This window comes from Hordeum vulgare, chromosome 7H, assembly GCF_904849725.1.
Source record: "Hordeum vulgare subsp. vulgare chromosome 7H, MorexV3_pseudomolecules_assembly, whole genome shotgun sequence".
NCBI lineage: Eukaryota > Viridiplantae > Streptophyta > Magnoliopsida > Poales > Poaceae > Hordeum > Hordeum vulgare.
This window is the reverse complement of record NC_058524.1, coordinates 155,186,712-155,209,974: the sequence shown is the minus strand read 5'-3', so window position 1 is coordinate 155,209,974 and position 23,263 is coordinate 155,186,712. Positions and strand designations below refer to the sequence as shown.

Sequence of the window (23,263 nt, the reverse complement as noted above, 5' to 3'; positions counted from 1 at the left end):
GATATGGTTGACTAGAGGGGGGGGTGAATAGGCAACTACCAATTTTTAGCTCTTCTTAACAAATTAGGGTAAGCAATAAAAAGTTCTATAGATGACACCCTAGGTGAGCAACCTATATGATGCTAGCAACCACGACAACAAGTGCAAGCAAGGAATACACCACAACAATAATAAATACAAAGTAAAGGTAAGAGATAACCGCAAGTGGAACCAGTGGAGATGAGGATGTGTTAACGAAGTTCCTTCCCTTTGAGAGGAAGTACGTCTCCGTTGGAGCGGTGTGGAGGCACAATGCTCCCCAAGAAGCCACTAGAGCCATCGTATTCTCACGCCCTCACACAATGCGAGATGCTGTGATTGCACTATTGGTGTCCTTGAAGGCAGCGACCGGACCTTTAAAAACAAGGTTGGGACAATCTCCACACAATGCTTGGAGGCTCCCAACAAGACCACGAAGCTTCACCATAATGGAATGTGGCTCCGAGGTTACCTCAACTGTCTAGGGTGCTCAAACACCCAAGAGTAACAAGATCCGCAAGGGATTAGTGGGGGGAATCAAATATCTCTTGGTGGAAGTGTAAATCAGGGCCTTCTCAACCAATCCTAGGAAATCAACAAGTTTGATTGGCTAGGGAGAGAGATCGGGCATGAACGAGCTTTTGGAGCAACAATGGAGCTTGGGGAGGCAAGAGGTGACCTTCTCAGGGAACAATACCCCTTTATATAGTGGGGGACAATCCAACCGTTACCCCCACTCACAGCACAAGCAGAGCGGTACTACCGTTGCAAGGAGCGGTACTACCGCACGGTAGTTCACCAACCACGGTAGTAAGAAATTACTACTGTGCATACAACTGCAAAAGCAAAAGGATGCATAAAAATTCCGATGGAGCGGTAGTAAAAAAACTACTACCGCCCAGAGAGCGGTAGTAAAAAACTACTACCGCCCAAAGGGCGGTACTACCACTGTGCCTGCGGTACTACCGCTGTCCCTTTTGCACATACAGGGGAAAACATGTTGGAGCTTCATTGAAACTTAGAAAGAAACCGTCTTTGAAGGACTCTAAGGGGCACCAAATCGTCTTGTGCCTAGTCATGAATAATCTAAAATGCTCAATGCACATGATTAGTCTGCACAGACATTGTCATCAATTACTAAAACCACTTAAGAAGAAATATGCCCTAACAAAAATGACCTTTAACGACCCGAATGGGACGCCATGATGATCCTCAGCGTTAGTGTCATCCCATGAACCAGAACTTGCAGGTTGTGGACTAAACCCAATCCACTTATCCAGCTAACCACTTCCGCCGCGCCGTTCCACGACCGTGCTAACCAAAAATCAACGGCCAAAGCACCTAATGAACTAACAATGCACATGAGCAGTTGATACAACCGGTTTGGTCATTGTGATCACAACCGGTTTGGATGACGATCTAGCAATATGATAGGTGGTTAGTCATCTAGACCTATTTTAACCGGTTGTGTCATTTTTTGTGTTTACTTTATTTCAATACTTTGTTTCAGCTTGTACTGAACTTCAGACCTGTTTATGGTTTTGATTAATAAATCACTGCATGCAGCAATAGATGCAGAGGCCAAGGGTCTTCCTCCTTTAAAAAAAATGAGCAATCGACACGCAGACTTCTGCCATGGCACGATTGTTGGACTGAAAAGAGCTGCCATGGCACGATTGTTGGACTGAAAAGAGCTGCCATGGCAGGAAAAAAACGCTGTGACATAGAACCTAAACTAGGCAGCACAAGTTTATTCAACACTACCTTATGCCGATGAAGGACCTACACATTTCCTCCACAACATTGAAAGATTCTTGTACTGACCAGGTCCCAATCTCATAGAAATCAACTAAATAGTACAGCTGTTCACATAACCCATGTTCGATCCCATTCCAATGGAAATCTCCCATGGAATTTCTGTGATGAACACACGTTTCAGGTATCTGTTACACGGAACAACATGCATCAGAGTGCAATCCTTTTTGACACAAGACCTATGAGCTAAACCTGCCTTTTCTTACCCTAGGAAAGAAACACAAAAATATGTGCAAATACAAACTCTAATAAAAAACATTTCGATCAAAAAAGTACCCACATTAAGCATTTCATCTGGACACTACTACCGCTCCCATTTGCATCAGGTGGTCAGTGTTGTCAAATTCACAAAGTTCTGATTCTCAAAAAATAAATAGAAAATCAATAAGTTCTCAGAGGAGGTTTCGCGACCGGGGTTTTGAGAAAATGCTGAGCTTTCTTGAGATATACCGAGCTGATTTGGATATCGGTTGTTTGCAGATCGACCCATTGGGTGAGCACTCTACTCCATCGACAGCATGAGCTGCTCCTGAGCGCCCCAAGATTTGAAGCAGCTTGATTGAAGACGTTTTTGCCACCTCAGTCCCATAAACAGACAGATCAACAAGTGCAGGGATGACACCTTCCTTCATCACAAGAAAACGATCCACCTCGGTGCTGCGGGAACATACTGTATGAAGGATAACAGATGCATGCTCCTGCTCACTGCGGCTTCCTATGTCTAGATGATCTGAAATGGAACCGATGCAATGCTCTGATCTGATGATAAGATCAGCAGCTTGTTTCACTTCACATAAGTTCCGCAGAATCTTCAGGCAATACTCCGTCAAGCTCACTTCACTGAGCAATGTAGACAGCTTGGCGATTATGCCTGGAGAAATAAGTAAGGATATTACATCATTACTGGATGAAAGCTCACAGATCATCTTTAAAGCGAGCTGCAAGCACTCATTGTCTCCAGAATTCAAATCTCCAATCACAGACGGAGCCACAACCGAGGCCATGAGAGGAGATTCCCAACAAATTGGATGATGCAGCAGTTCATAAAGTATCAGCAGAGCTTCCAGCTTTAACTCGGAATCAAGGAGCGATACAATCAGCCGCACTGCATCTACAGTGATAGATAACATTCTAGTCCTGGATGGAAATAAAAAAAAGTAAACATTACAAATATCCATTCTAAACTAAACTAATATTACACAATATAGTATCTTAGGCCTTTGTGAAAAAGCGATGGACAGAATTCCTCACTTTTGGAGCATGGAACTAGTTTAATTGAATAGAAAATCAGAGAGAGCATCAGGTGAGCCAAAACTAGGTCATATTACTATTTGTTGCAGACTTGCGATTTACTGCTGAGTATTACTCCCTCCGTTACTAAATATAAGTCTTTTTAGAGATTTCATTAGGAAACTAAATACAGATGTATATAGACATATTTTAGAGTGTAAATTCATTCATTTTGCTTCGTATGTAGTCTTGTACTGAAATCTCTAAAAAGACTTATATTTAGGATTGGAGGGAATATTATTTTTCTTTTAGAAATAAAATATCTTCTTTCCAACATCAACTAATATATGCAAATGGAGAATATTAATTAAGATATATCCATACCTGCTATTGCAAAGAAACGTAAGGAAAAAATAAATTCCAGTTTTCTGAGCTTGTAATGTGCTTCTGAGATTGTCATTCTTAAGAAATTCATGGAATGCTTCTACAAAGCCATTGGAGATCATGGACTGCCAAACCTCATTTTCACTATTCAGGACAGTTTTTAAGTCTTTGACAGCCTGTCTTTGCAGTTCCACTGGAAGCTCTGAGAGTTCTTGAAACAAATTCAGAAACATTTGCTTATCGAAGTTGCAGAAGGACAGATACAACTGGCAATTTACACTTGAATAAAACTGGGTAAAACTAGTCTTTGGCACATCCGTTTCCCTGACTGGGGATGATAAGTAACTAGCACCAGATAATGCAACTGATGAACCGCTATGCTCAAACTTGTAATTGAAGTTTTTGTCAGCAATCAGGGGCGCCGAGATATCGTGCAAACTTGATAGGGAGTAATTATGAAATTGCTCGGGCAAATAAGTGCATTCAAGCTTCTGTTCTTTGCACCAGTTGTAAATAACAGCTTGCATACAAGTATTTGGGGTTATCGTAAAGTTTTCTAACTTTACTTTTGTCCTAGGACAAGTATCATATCCTTTACTGAGCCATCTCTCGATATTTTCTCTTTCAAAAGTTTGTCCAGAGGCTATTATGACAGGATCATGCATCAGCTTCATAGATATTGGGCAGCAGAGCTCTGGAGGTGGTGTAACAAGCCCTGACAAATTATTGTGTTCATCATATCTCCCAGTCCCAGAGTTCACAACTGGAATGCCTTTGCTGCGTGTACTGCTGTCACTAGAAATTACATTTGTGCATGTAGTTTCATTCGCAGTTCCATCCTTTGCATCTGACTCAGACTTGCTATTCTTTCCGTACTTCCTGACTAGATACAGGAAAAAACTGAGGATACCTTCCTTTTTGGGATCGTTACCATTGATCTTATCTAGTAATTTCTTGATTGCCCGTCTTTCGATTAACATAGATTTCTGTGATGTCAGATTTAACTTTGAACATGCTAGAAGGAACGTATGCATTTCAAGTTCTTCGGTTGCATCCGAACGTCGAAGCATCTTCAAGACCGCTTTGCCAGCTTCTTCTTCTGCTGGATCAACAAGGAATTTCATATTTCGGAGATCATCATGTACATCAGCAACCTGTTGAAAATAGGAAGGTGTAAATATACTATTTAAAACCTGCAATATCAATATTGGCGTAGTAATAATTAATGCAGTTATTTGGTAAGAAGAAATTTCTACAGACCACTGGATACACCTCCAGCTAAAAATATGTGAATGTGAGTTTCCCATGGTCAGGCTACTTTGATTGATATTCCAACAAATGGTTCGCCGGAAAATGACTCTCTTTTACAACTAGCAAGCAAACCATGTATTTGAACTAAAACCACGACAAGTATTTTGAAACGAAGGGTTACTTATTAATGAGCAGCCTAGAAAAAAGTTTTCCTGCTATTGATTGATCTATCAAATTGAGTAAACTAGCCTGATCAGCCAACATGGACGGGACCATATTCTGAATCAGGAACAAACTCCGCCTCATCGAGTTTCTAATCCTTTCGCATCGCATTGCTGTCGCTTCTCCTGTAATAGCCTGCAATGTGTGTGCTCAATATCAAAATACAATACATGAGAAGCCAAGGAAAACCATTTTATCAATAAAAATGCTCACAAAATATAAATAAAATGGTTTTACATCCTCAATGCAGAGTGACATACCAAATAAAGACTACTACACTCAATGCAGTTCTGGATTATAAGTTTCCCTTTGTCAACTATGCTGTATAGATTGCATAGTTCATCTATGCCCGCTTTACATCCTGGTTGAGCCTCTTCTATTGATGGAAGAATAGAAGTAACTTTATCCAACATCATTTTCAACTCACTGCACATCAAGCGGTGAACCTACAAAAACAGAGTCAGAGAAGAAGAATCATAATAACTGAAAACTAGCCCAATATGAGGGTTTATACAAGTACCTGGTGAAAATGATGTAAAATAATAATTAATAACATGAATACATGAAATTGTAGTTTAAAATACTCTGCTTTTAAGTTGTTAGTACACCTGCCAACTAGATCAAAAGCTAAACGCAGTATGTGCTTGATGAAAGGAATTTCCATTATTTCAGGCTTCATCATCTGAGACAGTGTTATTGTGATTCGAATCATAGTTGGATACATCATTTAGCATATATTGCACGGTATTGTTTAAGATATATATTAACCTTACACAGTTAATCTTGCTTATAGTGTGAAGTACTGGATTAATGGCCGGAAAAACTCATGAACATTTTAATGTACTGCAGATGTCCCCAGATCTAAGAAAGAATGACATGACAAGTTTACCAGCAATTAAATAATGAGCAGACACTAAAATATGAACTTCACCTTACAACAAAATACGAGCAGTTACATACTCCCTCCGTCCCAAAATAAGTGTCTCAACTTTGTACTAGCTCTAGTACAAAGTTGTACTAAGCTTGAGACAGTTATTTTGGGACGGAGGGAGTATAAGATATAACCAGAAATAGTTGCAAAACAAATGGAAATGCTAGTAATCCAATATATGCACCTTAGGATGTGAGTTATGCTGAGGTGTACCAAACATTCCATCATTATTATTCTCCATCTGTGAAAAACCATGAGAGGTTGTCAAAATAGGCTGAGAAGGCAAGTAAACATCAACAGTCAACTAAACCCTACATGCAAACTTTCATTATTTTGTTATTTGGAGCACAATCAGTATCTTCAGAAAAAGAAAGGAGATAATGACAGTATGTAGGCTGCAAGTACATAATAATACAAAAGGTAAACCATTTCCATTTGGAAAACACACACATTGGTATGTCAGATATTTGCCTAAGAAATATGTCGGATATACTATTATCGGTCATATTCCTGGTCACTGTCTAACACCATTGTCTTGATGTTCGAAAGTGACCTAACATTAGCACGCATGGCCAATAGCCAATCACGAAAACAATTAGTTATGCCACAACTCCTAGAGTACTCTTCATACATCAGCAACAACTATAGGTGTAATGCCAATAGTGACCAACCTACGCTAATGATCAATGGAGGCCGAGCTCCATGGAGCTCGGTTTGATATTTTCTACACCACGAAAAAAATCGATTTTTTTGTACGAACATACAAACGCATGTATACTATGTATGAGTAAATTTTCATAACATTATACTTACACACGTGGCGTACAAAAAAAAGACAAATATGTATTTTTAAAATGGGCCGACTTTTCTTTTTGTTGGGCCAGAATTTTGTCTTTTTGAAGAGCATACAAATAAAAATATCTTCAAAAGATTTTTTGCACGTTCATGCGGAAAACATATAAGTTTCCATGGATTTTTTTTAAATATTGAAACTATAAAATATGATTTTTGACTTTTTTGAAAAAACAGGCTCCATGGAGCTCGGCCTCCAAAAAAAATTGCACTCGGGCAACCTACTGCTTTCTTCAGAAAACATTCTTTCATAGTTGGAACTAGATAAATCTAGTAAATTATATGAACACTTTATAGTCATAACTAGACAAATCTAGTGAAAATAAAACCAACAACAACAAATTGGACCCTTTTCCCCCCCATAAGTACGGTGTCGGTGTGCATCATTCCCAGGTGACAAACTAACATTGGACTGGAAAAACAGCTGTAATTCCGAAAAACCGATAACAACAAGCGTTTATGGTTGTATAATTGTTTAACTAGTATATGGATTTAACAATGGAAAAGCACAACATATACTACTAGCAGAGAACCCAGGTACAAAACAGAAGAATCTGAAACTTGAGGAAGCAACTCACCTTTGTGACCTCCTCCCCTTGTTCGTTGAGCAAAAAGAGGGAAGAGAACCCAGAGATTAATTCGTTGGATGAAACGGAGTCAAGTAACCAGCCTTGGGGAGAAATGCTACCCGGAGGTTAAGCAGAAACAATGAGCAACCTTAGGATCTTCTCCTTTTCTGAAACTTGTGGGCTAAAACCAAGAAAACTTCATTTTTCCTGTAATTACAGGGCGCCAATCAAACACGGGGAAATCATAAAACCCCACCAATCAAAATCAGGAAAGGGAAAAGATGAAAGGAGAGTCTGAAATCCGAACCTCTCAAGAAACACGAACCTCCTTCTGACCCCCCCTCTTTTCTTCAGAGAAAAGAAAACCCTTGCCCACAGGAGCTTAAGCCCGTTCCGGCAAGGAGGCCAGAAGAGCTGATTGGGGGAGGGCGCAAGGGGTCGAGTTGAGATCACGATGGCGGCTGCCCTACCGCATAAGCCAGAGAAACCGTTGACGATCGAAGAAGGGGGGGTGGGATCGAGGAGGACTCCTCGTCAGCTCGCACGTTTATCTTCTCGCTTTTCTCGGGCAGGCCTCGGTGCGCAGCCGGGGAGACTGTGGAGTGCGCTGGGACGTGGACGCGACGGCGGCGCTCTGTTTCCCGGGCATGTTCAATGCGTTCTCGGTTGTCGTCCACTACGCATGCCGCGCACCGGGATTACCAGGCGGTTTAAGCGGCGGGGTGTATGCGTGAGACTGTGGTTTGGTTTGGTTTGGTTAAGCCGTTAAGAGAAGATCTCGAGGTCGCCTGTCATGGGCGCCAGGGCATTGCGCTTTCAGATTACTTTCAGACTTTACTCCTGGGTTGGCCGCTTCCATTTGCAGCCGCCTGTTCTACCACCACTCCAGAAAGCCCACGGCGCCTTCTTCCTAGTGCCGGCTCGTAGGTCCCGCGTGGCACACTCCCTCCCAGCTGTCGTATCATTTTCCTTTGCGGGAGCCGTCTTATCACCTTTTTGGGTCAAAGGGAGCCGGCTTTAGGCTGGCCATAGTGGGAGCAACTTAAGTAGTATTATATTCTTGGGATTAGTAAACATGCTGATGTGGCAGACAATTAAAGAAGAGAGAGAGGGTTAAAGTAACATAGATACTACCTCCGTCATGGTTTAGAAGGCACGGTTAAGTTTGCGTGTATTTTCACAACACACAAGGTTTAAGGCGCATTGCATTTACTTCTATCAGCTAATTAGTACTTCATTGTACTACTTCTATATGTATGCATAGTGTAAATGCTATTTTTCAACTCATTTTACAGTCAATCAATAACAACCTAGGTTCTAGAGAATTTCCATGCACGCCTTCTAAACCGTGACGGAGGAAGTAGATACCGTAACATGTTAAATGCCATGCTACTACGTGTCTTGCATGTTAATAAATTAGACCATCTATGATACTAGTTTATGATACTATGCACTATAAAGGTAGTATCATATCATAGTATCATATACATGATACTACTCTATGATACTTTCCATTATGATCAGCCTTAAACACTTCATTACCTGTCTCTCTCCCACAATTGTAATGTGTTAATTACTGGGGCCCGCTTAGGCATTGATCGACTGGACTTTAATCGTAAGATCAGAACGGCGCCCAACCATTGCAGCAAAAAATCTCCGTGCAACAATTTCTATATGTATTATGGCAAGAAAAGGACGTTATCACCTTTTTTTTAGCTTAGAACATTTCATTCCGTTAGTCAACGTGGCTAGCGACCTCGTTAGCAACAAAATATCGGGCAAAGGTGGAGACAAAGACCCGGCCATAAGGCTTGGGTACAAGCTCCATCTTCAACCAATACAACGCAAGAGCATCTGCAACTTTATTACAAGCTATTGAGAGAACTAAAGTTCAGACTAGCAAAAGCTTTTATTTCCTCAAACAAGACATGTCATTTTTTTCAGGACACACCGGATTCCTCAATTTCAGTATCTTCATGAGGAATATCAATTTCATCGCAGATTCCTCGCGATTCATTTCTTCAGCTTCAGGCCAATTTCTTCAACCGAAGATATATATTTTTAGGGGTCGATATTCTTCAAATATCTCAAACTCCTCATTGACTTATAGATCGTGTGTACACTTATAAACACATTAGATACTTAACCTATAAGTCTTCAAACTACCAAAATCACTAAGGGGCACTAGATGCACTTACACCAGGCGGCCTCCTGGCGCGGGCAGGGGCTAGCCGACGCCGGCAGGTCGCCTGGGTGACCTGGAGCTCCTCTCCGGCTCCGCTTTGGCTTGGAATTTTCCTAATTTTGCAAAAGACATAATACGAAACTTTTATTGATGTTCACGAAGTTTCCTTATCGTATTTCATACCTATTCTTATTCTGCTTCTGCTGGTGTCTGATACAGTGTTGCAATATGTTCTTCGTGAGTGGCTACCTGCATCACATCCACCTCTACATTGATGGGGTCTCCAGCCATGTAATGCTTGAGTCTTTGCCCATTCACAACATGTGGTTTTGTGCCTTCAAAATTATTAATCTTGACTGCACCGGAGTGGTAGACTTCTTCGATATGGTATGGTCCTTCCCACTTGGAAAGTAATTTACCTGGAGAAAACCTGAAATGAGATCTATACAACAAATAGTCACCAACATTAAATTCACGTTTCAAAATTCTCTTGTCATGTCACTTCTTTACCTTTTCTTTGAACATTTTTGCGCTCTCGCAAGTTTCACTTCTCCACTCATCTAGAGAAGTCAAGTTCATGAGACGCTTTTCACGAGCAAGCTTTGGATCAACATTAAGCTCTCCAACATCCCAAAAAGCTTTGTGCTCTAACTCTAGAGGTAGATGGCATGCCTTGCCATAAACCGTCTTATACGGAGACACCCCCATGGGATTTTTGTAAGCAGTTCTATACGCCCACAAGGCATCTCCTAGCTTATTGTACTAGTCCTTTCTAGAACTGTTCACTGTCTTTTGCAAGATCAACTTGATCTCTCTATTTGTGAGCTCAACTTGCCCACTTGTTTGAGGGTGGTAAGGTGAAGCAATTCTATGATTAACATCATATTTGGCTAGAGCTTTTCTAAAAGCACCGTGTGTAAAATGTGATCCTCCGTCGGTCATGAGGTACCTAGGTACACCAAACCTAGGGAAGATTACATCCTTGAGCATTTTCAAAGATGTCTTGCGGTCAGCACTTTCAGTGGGGATTGCTTCAACCCACTTGGTCACATAATCAACAGCTACTAAGATGTGAGTGTACTTGTGTGAAGGAGGGAAAGGACCCACAAAATAAAAAACCCAGCAATCAAAAGGCTCCATCACTAGAGAATAATTCATAGGCATCTCATTCCTCCTACTAATATTACCAACTCTATGGCACTTATCACAAGTTAAAACATAATTTCTAGCATCTTTAAAAATAGTAGGCCAATAAAAAACCTGACTAGAGAGCCTTGTGTGTGGTCCTCTCACCGCATGATGTCCTCCATAAGGACTGCTATGACATTGTCTCAAGATATCCTTCTACTCATGCCCTGGTATGCACATCCTCACAATTCCATCTATACCTTCTCTAAAAAGATGTGGGTCATCCCAAAAGTAATACCTCAAGTCATGGAAGAACTTCTTCTCCTGCTGGAATATTAAACCTGGAGGCAAAGACTTTGCAACAATAAACTTAGCATAATCTGCATACCATAGATCTGAATTAGATTTCACGTGCAAAAAAGTTAACTATTTGTCAGGAAAACTATCCTTAACTGGAATAGGATCATGTGGTATGTACTCCATCCTGGAAAGGTTGTCTGCTACAGGGTTGTCTGCTCCTTTCCTATCAAAAATCTGCAAATCAATTTCTTGAAGAAGAAGGACCCATCTGATAAGCCTTGGTTTGGCATCCTTATTTTCCATAAGATACTTAATAGCAGCATGATCAGTATGAATGATGACTTTAGAATCAACAATGTAAGGCCTAAACTTATCACAAGCAAACACTACCGCTAAAAATTCTTTCTCAGTAGTAGCGTAATTCTTTTGAGCACTATCAAGGGTTTTGATAGCATAATGGATAACATTCAATTTCTTATCAACCCTTTGTCCTAACACATCTCCAACAGCAAAATCACTAGCATCACACATGATTTCAAAAAGCAAATTCCAATCAGGTGGTTGGACTATTGGGGCGGTTATCAAGGCTTTCTTAAGAACTTCGAAGGCTTCCTTACAATCTTCATCAAACAAAAGAGGAATATCCTTCTAGAGAAGATTAGTGAGGGGTTTCGAAGTTTTAGAAAAGTCTTTAATAAATCTCCTATAGGAACCAGCATGATCGAGGAAACTACGAATACCTCTGATGTCTTCTGGATAACCTTTCAAGCATTTGAGTAAGGCATTCTCTCGATTGCTTCAACCTTTGCCCTGTCCACCTCGATTCCTTTTTCAGAAATCTTGTGGCCAAGAACAATTCCCTCGTTGACCATGAAGTGGCACTTCTCCCAGTTGAGTACCAAGTTCGTCTCCTGACATCTCTGCAAAACTTTATCAAGGTTGTGGATACAATGGTCAAAATAGGTTCCATAGACGAAGAAATTGTCCATGAAGACCTCCACAATTTCCTCACAAAAACCATGAAAGATAGCGGACATACACCTTTGAAAAGTAGCAGGAGAATTGCATAAACCAAAAGGCATACGTCTATAAGCATAAATACCAAAGGGGCAAGTAAAAGTGGTCTTCTCTTTATCGGCAGTGTTAACATGAATTTGAGAGAAGCCAGAGTACCCATCAAGATAGCAAAAGTGAGTGTTTTTGGATAACCTTTCAAGCATTTGGTCGATGAACAGTAGTGGGTAGTGGTCCTTCCTGGTTGCCTTGTCGAGCTTCCTATAATCAATACACATTCTATAACCAATAATAATTCTTCGAGGTATTAGTTCATTCTTATCATTAGGAACCACAGTCGTACCTCCTTTCTTGTGAACACAATGTACTCGACTTACCCACTTACTATCAGCTATAGGGTAGATAATACATGCATCTAGAAGCTTGAGGATTTCGGTCCTTGCAACATCCTTCGTCTTCGGGTTCAACCGTCGTTGATGATCAACAACCGGTTTAGCATCAGGCTCAAGATTGATAGTATGCTGACAAATAGATGGACTAGTCCCCTTAAGATCATCAAGGTATAACCAATAGCGCCTCGGTGTTTATGAAGGACTTCCAGTAATCGCTCTTCTTCATATCCTGAAAGGTTAGAATTGATAATAACAGGATATACTTTCTTTTCATCTAAATAAGCATACTTGAGCGTACTGGGAAGAGGTTTGAGATCAAACATCGGGTCTTCTTTTGGTTTTGATAAAATTCCCAAAGGTTCAACCGAAAGGTTGTGCTTCAGGATAGGAAGTTATCTCAAGAATATGTCATCTAGCGCATTCCTTTCCTGCATATGCATATCATTCTCGTGGTCCTCCATAAATTGCTGCAAAGGATCATTAGGAGGAATAGCAATAGAAGCAATCTCTTCAATAATTTTATCATTACTAGGTAGATCAGTACCATGAGTTTGCTTCAAGAATCTGGAAAAGTTAAATTCATATGGCTTACCATTAAATTCAACATATACTTTTCCTTTCCTGCAATCTATAATAGCTCCACAAGTTTTGAGAAAAGGCCTACCAAAGATAATAGGGCAAAAACTATCTTGTATTGAACGAAGTACTAGAAAGTCAGTAGATAGTTTATTTGTTTGCAAGATGAACAGTAACATCGACTTCTTCAATTTCACATGGTAGAATCTCATTCATGATCTCTTGATAAAGTGAAAAAGGAATAGCACTAGCACTGGATCCCAAATCACATATATAGCCCATAATAATTATGATCTCCTATTTTAACAGATACAACTGGAGTACGTGAAATTGGGCCTTTATTCTTGGCTGTAACAAGGTTAGTAGAAACATCACAAAAATTTATATTAGAATCCTCAATATTACTAGTAACAAGATCCTTGGCTAATGCAACTTGAGGATCGACTTTAATCAGGTCCTCATGCTCATCAGTCGTTCTATCACTTTTATTCATGATGCATGTGACAAAAGAATGCTCCCTCATCCTTGCGGGAAAAGGGGGCTTTTCATATTCAACTACATGCAAGATAGGGTCAACAACATTAATATCAAGAGGTAATTCCTTAAAAGGTTTATGGTGTTGATCCTCCTTCTTCCCAGAAGAGTCAATATGAGAGGCAAAGTCTTTGCAAAAGTCAATTAGAAGCTGGGAATCAAGACCAATCTTAGCACAAAAGGTATTGAAGTAATCAGTTTTCACATAGCTCTCAATGTAACCACGCTCATAATTTATAACGGGTTCAATACCTTTATCAATCTCCCAGTCTTGAGTGTTCTTCTGGATCCTTTCAATAAGATCCCACTTAGCTTCAGTGCTTTTGTTGGAGAATGCCCCACTAGAGGAAGCATCAAGCATCTCTTTATCTTGACGAGAAAGCCTTGCATAAAAAGTTGTAAGAATAATTTCTTTGGAGAGCTCATGATTGGGACATTTGAGCATTAAGGACCTCAGTCTCCCCCAAGCTTGAGCGATGCTTTCGCCGTCACGAGACCAAAATTTATAAATATAATTCCTGTCTCGATGTATTTCATGAAGAGGATAAAACTTTGCATAAAAGAGAGGCATAAGATCTTGCAAATTTAGTAAATGAGAGTCATAAAGAAGCCTATGATGTCCCACAAGCGTATGGGATCGCAACAGTTTTCGAGGGTAGAGTATTCAACCCAAATTTATTGATTCTCTCACAAGGGGAAGCTAAAGGATATTCTCAAGTATTAGCAGCTAAACGTGTCAGATTCAACCACGCCTGAAAGATTAGTGTCTGCAAGCAAAGTATCAGTAGCAAGGTAATATGATAACAACGGAGCCAGAAACGATCTGGTGACAAGGCAGACTATTCCTAACTGTTGTATCAATGGCGCCAGTAAAAGCTTTGACAATTCCGAGCGACTACGCCAAAAAAGGCCCTATTGATGGGATGTTAGCGCCAACAAAGTCTTGCAACAAGTAACAGCAGAGTAGCAAGGAACAGTAGTAGCAGCAGCAGCAAAGTAACAAGTAACAGTAGTAGCAACATCAGCAGCAAAGTGACAGCAGAGTGGCCCAATCCCTCTTTGTAGCAAGGGACAAGCCTAGGCAAAGTAACGTAGAGAGAACCAGTAGTAAAAGACTCATAGGAAGTGGATCGGTGATGGATGAGTGTGACGGATGTGATTCATCATGTAATAGCTATAATACGGAGAGATATGCAACTAGCTCCCGTTCATCAATCTAATGTAGGCATGTATTCCGTATGTAGTCATACGTGCTTAGGGAAAAGAACTTGCATGACATCTATTATCCATCCCTCCCGTGGCAGCGGGGTCCTAATGGAAACTACGGGATATTAAGGTTCTCCTTTTAATAAAGAACCGGACCAACGCATTAACACGCGGCGAATACATGAACTCCTCATACTATGGTCATCTCCGAGAGTGGTTCCGGCTATTGTCACTCCGGGGTTGCCGGGTCATAACACATAGTAGGTGACTACAACTTGCAAGATTGGATCTAAAACACACATATATTGGCGACAACATAATAGGTTCAGATTTGAAATCAAGGCACTCGGGCCCTAGTGACAAGCTTTAAGCATAGCCAAGTAGTAGCAACATCAATCTAGAACATAGTGGATACTAGGGATCAATCTCCATCAAGAACTAACTCGATTACATGATAGATCTCATCCAACTCATCACCGTCCAGCAAGCCTACAATGAGATTACTGACGAACGATGAAGAGCATCATGGAATTGTCGATGGAGAAAGGTTGATGATGACGATGGCGACGATTTCCCCTCTCTGGAACCCGAAACGGACTCCAGATCTGCCCTCCAGATGAAGAACAGGATGTGGCGCCGCCTCCGTATCGCAAAACGCGATGAAACCTTCTCTCTAATTTTTTTCCAAGCGAAACAGAAGATATAGGACTGAGATTGGGGGTGGTGGTGCCACGTGGGCCCCACAAGCCCTCATGGCGTGACCATAGGGGGTGGCCGCGACCTAGGGGCTTGTGGCCCATTGGCACACCCCCTCACGTGGAACTTTGCGCAGGTATTTTTCTTTTATTCCAGAAAAAATCTCCGTAAATTTTTAGGACGTTCTGAGAACTTTCATTTCTACACAAAAACAATACCATGGCAATTCTGCTGAGAACAGCGTCAATCCGGGTTAGTTCCATTCAAAACATGCAAATTAGAGTCCAAAACAAGGGCAAAAGAGTTCGAAAAAGTAGATACGACGGAGACGTATCAGCCTATACCAATCCAAAGCCTTATATTTTAATGACAGAGTGAATAGCTTTCTCATAAAAAAATTCATCGATATACCTGCAAGCTTAAATAAGGAGCAGAGTCGTGAAAGATATAGCAAGTGTTCACCTGGATGTCTATCTCCTGCATACCGATTAGCCAAAACACAATCAATAATACCAATTGGTATTTTAAAGGACACAATTTCAGTAGGTGGGGGAGGATTCTCCACCACAATGGCGTTGGGGCGGTTCCCCATGAGCAACAAACCAATAACACAGTTGTCCTTAGGGACAAAAATCTGAAACAGTAAAACAAAAACAGGACCTACATCGTAAAGGTTTCCTTACCAATAGCGCTACACTCGCCGGCAATGGCTCCAGAAAATGGTCTTGATGACCCACGAGTGTAGGGGATCTATCATAGACTTTTCGATAAGTAAGAGTGTTGAACCCAACGAGGAGCAGAAGGTACCGACAAGTGATCTTAAGCGAGGAAGAACTGCAAGTACTGAAAGGTAACTTTTTATGGGTTTTCTAGTATAAGCAACAAGGAAATAGATGCAAGTAAAGTAAATGGTGTCGAGGTGCAGCAAGTGGCTCAATCCTTTTGAACACAAAGGATAAGCCGAGGGACTAAACTTATAAAGACTAAGGCGTTCCTGAGGACACACAAGAGAGATAGTCAAGTGCTTTCGCCATACCCTATCTAGTACTATGTTTTGTATTGATAAGTGTTATGTGGGTGGATCTTAACTAGTGCACCGTCTAGGCTAAGACAAGTACACTCTTATGATTAATCCCTCTTGCAAGCATCCGCAAATACAAGAGAGAAATTAAGGCTAAGCCTAACCATAGCAATAAGCTTTAGAATCCAATACTCCCTTATGCAAAAGTATGCGGACTGGGGTTTAGGTTTCTGTCACTTCGGCAACCCACCATAAGCATTCTTTATACACGTTCACATAACACCACTAGAAGAATAACACCATAACTTAAATATCAATCAACACATATTACTTCAACATTATATGACTACTAGCATCTAGAGTTTTCCCATGTCCTCAAGAACAAATGGAACTACTCACAAGACATAAAAGAGATCATGATCATAGGTGATGAACATATGATTAACAATCTGGTCATAACGATAATACTCCAACAAAACTCAATAGCATTCACCACAAAAGAGTAATCAACACCGGTAGAGTAGAGGGGAGGAATAGTGCAAGGTACAACTCTAATTGTAATTGTGAAGTAGATGGAATGAAGATGGAGCTCGTGCTGGTGATGGTGATGATGATCTCGATGATGCCCGTGACGATGGTGATTACGATCTCCCCTTCCGGGAGGAGTTCTCCCCGGCGAAATCTGCCCACCGGAAAGGTCTTTTCTTCTCTGTAGGTTTTTGCCTCGGAGCGGCAGCGGAATTGCGAAAACTCTTCTGCCCCCGTAACTTTTAAGTCAAGAGGAACATATAGGCCAAAGGAGAGCACTAGAGGCGGGACCCTCCACCCAGGTGAACTCTATTTGATCTTGTTGTTGCAACTATGTCTAACTCATAACCAGAATTTCAGCAACATCACAAGCAAACCACATAAGCAAATGACATCTAGGTCTCACGGTAAAGTCATATCATTGGCATAATCAACTAGCGAGCAAATAATAATAAGCCTCAAATGTCAACACTTCAATCAAAACAACATGAAGCAATACGAATAGATGGTATATCGCTAGCTCTTTCTGAGACCGCAAAACATAAATGCAGAGCACCTTAAAAGACCAAGGGCTGACTAAACATTGTAATTCATGGCAATGAAGATCCAGTCATAGTCATACTCAACACAGTTAAAAACAAAGCATAAAAATGACAGAGGTGCTCTCTAATTGGTGCTTTTGTAAGAGGAGGATGACTCAAGAGGAACATAAATAGACAGGCCCTTCGCAGAGGGAAGCATTGATTTGTAGAGGTGCCAGAGCTCAAGCTTTGAAAACAGAGATAATAATTTTGGGTGGCATGCTTTCATTGTCAACGCAATGACTAAGAGTTCTCAACATCTTCCACGTTACACATGCTATAGGCGGTTCCCAAACAGAAAAGTAAAGTTTTGACTCCCCAACCACCAATCAATCACACTCCACGGCTAGCCGAATCCTCGGGTACCATCCAAACCAACAACAATCCTGGGGGAGTTTTGTTTGCAATTATCTTTTCGATTTGAGCATGGAACTGGGAATTCCAATTACTGGCCCCTTTCTCGTGAATGATAGTGAATAAACACATATCGAGGATAACACGCCTAGCATGGAAGATACCAATAGCCCCCTGTCACCACATGAGTGGTTCGGGCATGCAAAACAAATTATTTCTTGAAGATTTAGAGAGTGTCACATGCAAATTTACTTGGAATGGCTGGTAGATACCGCACATAAGTAGGTATGGTGGACTCATATGGCACAACTTTGGGTTTATGGAGGTGGATGCACAAGCAGTATTCCCGCTTAGTACAAGTGATGGCTAGCAAAAGACTGGGAAGCGACCAACTAGAGAGCGACAACAGTCATCAAAATGCATTGAGAGTAACTAACATTGAGTGCAAGCATGAGTAGGACACAAATCACCATGAACATGAACATCATAGAGGCTATGTTGATTTTGTTTCAACTACATGCGTAAACATGCGCCAAGTCAAGCCACTTGAAACATTCAAAGGAGGATACCATCCTATCATACTACATCATAGTCATCTCAACATTCATGTTGGCAACCAAGACAAACCATTATAAGCTCCTAGCTAAGTAAGCATGGCATAAGCAACTATGATCTCTAAGTTGTCATTGCAAACATGTTTCTCCCACAACAAAGCTGAATCAGGCAAGACGAGCTAGTCATATTTACAAAATAAAATAGATCGAGTTCATACTAGCTTTTCCAGGCTCAGTCACTTCATCATATATCATCATTATTACCTTTCACTTGCACAACTGAACGTTGTGAACAATAATAAGCGTGCTCGTGCATTGGACTACGCTGGAATCTGCAGGCAAACACAAAGGAGAAGACAAAGTAATATGGCTCTTTGAAAGCTAAACAGGTATGCATGCAAGAGCCACTAAACATTGTAACCAATATCTTCTACCTTGACCCAAAGAAAAAGAAAACTATCTACACAGGAAAGCTCCCAACAAGCAAAAGAAGAAAACAAAATCTTTTTGGGTTTTCTCAAACTAGACAGACACACGAAAAGAAAACGAGAAATAGAAAATAAACTAGCATGGATGATAAAGTGGAAAAGTGTGAACACCGGCTAACAAAGTGAAAGCATAAGCAAGAATGTAAAGTCGGTGAGAACACGTACTCCCCAAGCTTAGGCTTTTGACCTAACTTGGTCGACTCCCATGGAGGGAAATAACCAGCTCTTGGGTACTCCGGAGTGGACTGTGGATGCCACTGCTGTGTGAGCTCCTCCGGCTCCCACTGATAAACTGGCGTCTGGTACTCGACTGGCGGCTCAGGCACGGGCACCTGTGGTTGGGCTGAGCCCCAATATGCGTAGATGTCCGAGGGCATAATAATGTACCTGCCTGCATGAAGATTGAACAAAGAAGGAGCAGGCAAAGTAATAGTCTCATGAGTACCCTGACTAAATACCAGGTTATAAATCATCCTACCACCTATATCTCTATCAAGAAAGTCGTGGCGAACCATGCTATCGTAATCGAGATATCTCTCGGGAAGAAGCATCTCTTCTTCCTCTTCCAGTCTAATGGGTATCTCAAAGTGTCTGGCAAGACGGGTAGCATAGATACCTCCATAGACAACACCCTTAGAACGGTTCAGGTTCAACCGTTGAGCTACTATAGCGCCCAAGCTATAAGTTTTATCGTTATAAAGGGCTTCGCGCAAGACCGCAAGATCTGGGGAATTAAGTGACCCAACTTTCCCACGACCAATCAAACATTTTCCCACAAATAGTGAGAAGTACCGAAGCACGGGAAAATGAATGCTAGCAGCTCTAGCGCAAGACACTCCTCTCTCCTCTCCTACAGCAATTGTACCGGTAAAAGCTTCCAAGTCCCATGGACGAGGTTCATGAATATCCCCAACGTAAGGTAATTTGCAAACATTGCAAAAATCCTGGAGTGACATGCGCTCGGGGACATCATAAAGTTTAAACTCAACCATAGGAGGATTCTTCCTCGGATAGAAGTTAAAGCTTTGTACGAAGATATTAGTGAGGAGGAGGTATTGCGAACACTTATCTTCAATGAAGGCGGTAAGGCGTGCGTTCTCCACCAAGTGATAAAAGTCCTCATAAATTCCAGCGGCGCGTAAGAACGCGTTGCTTGGCCATTCACACGCTTGAACTTTCGCGGCTCGAGGGACCGGATACTTGGGCTTCTTCTCACTCCCATCATCCTTGGGGTCACGGCTTGATGAGCCTCTCAAGAACCTCCTCATCGTTTCCCTTTTCTATCTCTGAAAATTTCTGAAATTTTTAGTGATTCTAAGGAAAAGTGAATAAGGCTCAACGAAACTTGTAGCAACTACTCCAACAAGTGCCTAGAGACCATATTACGCATTAAAACTACTTGGGACCAGCTAGAATCAGCATACAAAGCTCAAGAACATGGTCACCAAGGCAGCAAAAATACGCGGAGTATAAGGCACTAGAGCAAAAACTAATTGGACCAATGGAGGAGTCACTTACCAAGGAGTAATTTCCCCAAAACAGTTCGGAGAATGGTGATTTGAGCAAAGAGATCGAAAATCCCAGCAAGAGGAGCAAGAACACGGGTTTGAGCTGCGAAACGATTTTTTCTGGAGGTAGGAGAACCAGATGAGAGCAAGAATGAGTGGAGGGGGTGCCTGTGGGACCCACAAGCCTGGGTGGCGAGGCCAGGGGGGTGCCCGCGCCCCTAGGGCTTGTGGCCCACTGGTGTGGCCCCCAGACAGACTTTTTGTCCCAGTATTTTTCAAATATTCCAGTAAAAATCATACTTGATTTTCACAGCGTTCGGAGAACTTTGATTTTCGGGGTACTTTTCTACCGGACGCTAAAACAGAAAACAGGGAAAACTAAACTAAATCTATCATTTTTCTTCTAAGCAACCTAAAATGAAAGCTTGGAACAGAGGTTTGTGACTCCTTGATTCATCCATCTCATGGTCATCGAAAGAAATCCGTCAATGGGGTTGATCATATCCCCTTGACAAAACTTTCCCGAATCGCAAAAGAGAACGGAGAATTTTCGAACAGTCACTAGGTCACCTCAATGGGGATGTGTATCCCCCCAACAAGCAAATCATACTTCATATTGACACGAGGAATAGGGCATTCAAAGCTCCCAATAAGAATCGATGAAGTTTTTTCGATAACATTGATGCAATGTACTCGATATTGTTTCTTCGGAAAGTGCACCGTATGCTCATTACCATTGACATGGAAAGTGACATTGCCTTTGTTGCAATCTATAACAGCCCCTGCAGTGTTTAAAAAGGGTCTTCCGAGGATGACAACCATGGCATCGTCCTCGGGAATATCCAGGATAACAAAGTTTGTTAAGATGGTGACATAGCAACCACAACAGGCACATCCTCGCAAATGCCGATATGGAAAGCAGTTGATTTGTCGGCCATTTGCAGAGAGATTTCAGTGGGTGTCAACTTATCTAGTTCAAGTCTACGATAAAGAGAGAGAGGCATAACACTGACACCGGCTCCAAGGTCGCATAAAGCAGTTCTAACGTAGTCACCTTTAATGGAGCAAGGTATAGTGGGCACACCGGGATCACCTAGTTTTTTAGGAGTTCCACCCTTGAAAGTATAATTAGCAAGCATGGTGGAAATCTCAACCTCGGGTATCCTCCTCTTATTAGTCACAATATCTTTCATGTACTTAGCATACGGAGACATCTTGAGCATATCCGTCAAATGCATCTGCAGAAAGACAGGTATGATCATCTCAACGAATCGCTCAAAATCCTCATCATCCTTTTTCTTGGATGGTTTGGGAGGAAAGGGCATAGGTTTGTGAACCCACGACATAGCTTTCTCATAATAAAATCCATTGATATACCTGCAAGCTTAAATAAGGAGCAGAGTCGTGAAAGATATAGCAAGTGTTCACCTGGATGTCTATCTCCTGCATATCGATTAGCCAAAACACAATCAATAATACCAGTTGGTATTTAAAGGGCACAATTTCAGTAGGTGGGGGAGGATTCTCCACCACAATAGCGTTGGGGCGGTTCCGCACGAGCAACAAACAAATAACAGAGTTGTCCTTAGGGACAAAAATCTGAAACAGTAAAACAAAACAGCACCTACATCATAAAGGTTTCCTTACCAATAGCGCTACACTCCGCGGCAACGGCACCAGAAAATGGTCTTGATGACCAACAAGTGTAGGGGATCTATCGTAGCCTTTTCGATAAGTAAGTGTGTTGAACCCAACGAGGAGCAGAAGGTACTGACAAGTGATCTTGAGCAAGGAATAACTGCAAGTACTGAAAGGTAACTTTTTATGGGTTTTCTAGTATAAGCAACAAGGAAATAAATGCAAGTAAAGTAAATGGTGCTGAGTTGCAGCAAGTGGCTCAATCCTTTTGAACACAAAGGGTAAGCCGAGGGACTAAACTTATAAAAACTAAGGCGTTCCTGAGGACACACGGGAGAGATAGTCAAGTGCTTTCGCCATGCCCTGTCTAGTACTATGTTTTGTATTGATAAGTGTTATGTGGGTGGATCTTAACTAGTGCACCGTCTAGGCTAAGACAAGTACACTCTTATGATTAATCCCTCTTGCAAGCATCCACAAATACAAGAGAGAAATTAAGGCTAAGCCTAACCATAGCAATAAGCTTTAGGATCCAATACTCCCTTATGCAAAAGTATGCGGACTGGGGTTTAGGTTTCTGTCACTTCGGCAACCCACCAGAAGCATTCTTTATACACGTTCACATAACACCACTAGAAGAATAACACCATAACTTAAATATCAATCAACGCATATTACTTCAACATCATATGACTACTAGCATCTAGACTTTTCCCATGTCCTCAAGAACAAACGGAACTACTCACAAGACATAAAAGAGATCATGATCATAGGTGATGAAAATATGATTAACAATCTGGTCATAACAATAATACTCCAACAAAACTCAATAGCATTCACCACAAAAGAGTAATCAACACCGGTAGAGTAGAGGGGAGGAATAGTGCAAGGTACAACTCTGATTGTAATTGTGAAGTAGATGGAATGAAGATGGAGCTGGTGTTAGTGATGGTGATGATGATCTCGATGATGCCCGTGACGATGGTGATGACGATCTCCCCTTCCGGGAGGAGTTCTCCCTGGCGGAATCTACCCACCGGAAAGTTCTTTTCTTCTCTGTAGCTTTTCGCCTCGGAGCGGCAGCGGAATTGCGAAAACTCTTCTGCCCCCGTAACTTTTAAGTCAAGAGGAACATATAGGGCAAAGGAGAGCACTAGAGGCGGGACCCTCCACCCAGGTGGCCTCCTCGCGCGGGCTAGAGGGGCCCGCGCCAGCAGGTCGCCTAGGTAACGCGTGGCCCCCCTCCGGCCCTTCTTTGGCCTGTCTCCGGGATCTGTTCGGAAACTTC

At 41.6% G+C, this 23,263-nt stretch overlaps 1 protein-coding gene across 1 annotated transcript; it reads right to left on the bottom strand.

The window, feature by feature from the left end:
* Nucleotides 1-1,835: 1,835 nt before the first annotated feature.
* On the bottom strand, nucleotides 1,836-8,010 carry LOC123412476 (U-box domain-containing protein 6-like). The gene is made up of 7 exons (XM_045105423.1): nucleotides 7,580-8,010; nucleotides 7,282-7,479; nucleotides 6,036-6,092; nucleotides 5,181-5,366; nucleotides 4,948-5,055; nucleotides 3,448-4,601; nucleotides 1,836-2,970 (listed from the first exon to the last, which is right to left on the bottom strand). Exons 3-7 carry the CDS (start codon nucleotides 6,090-6,092, stop codon nucleotides 2,226-2,228), a joined length of 2,250 nt encoding a protein of 749 aa, XP_044961358.1. The 5' UTR covers nucleotides 7,282-7,479; nucleotides 7,580-8,010; the 3' UTR covers nucleotides 1,836-2,225.
* Nucleotides 8,011-23,263: the final 15,253 nt, after the last annotated feature.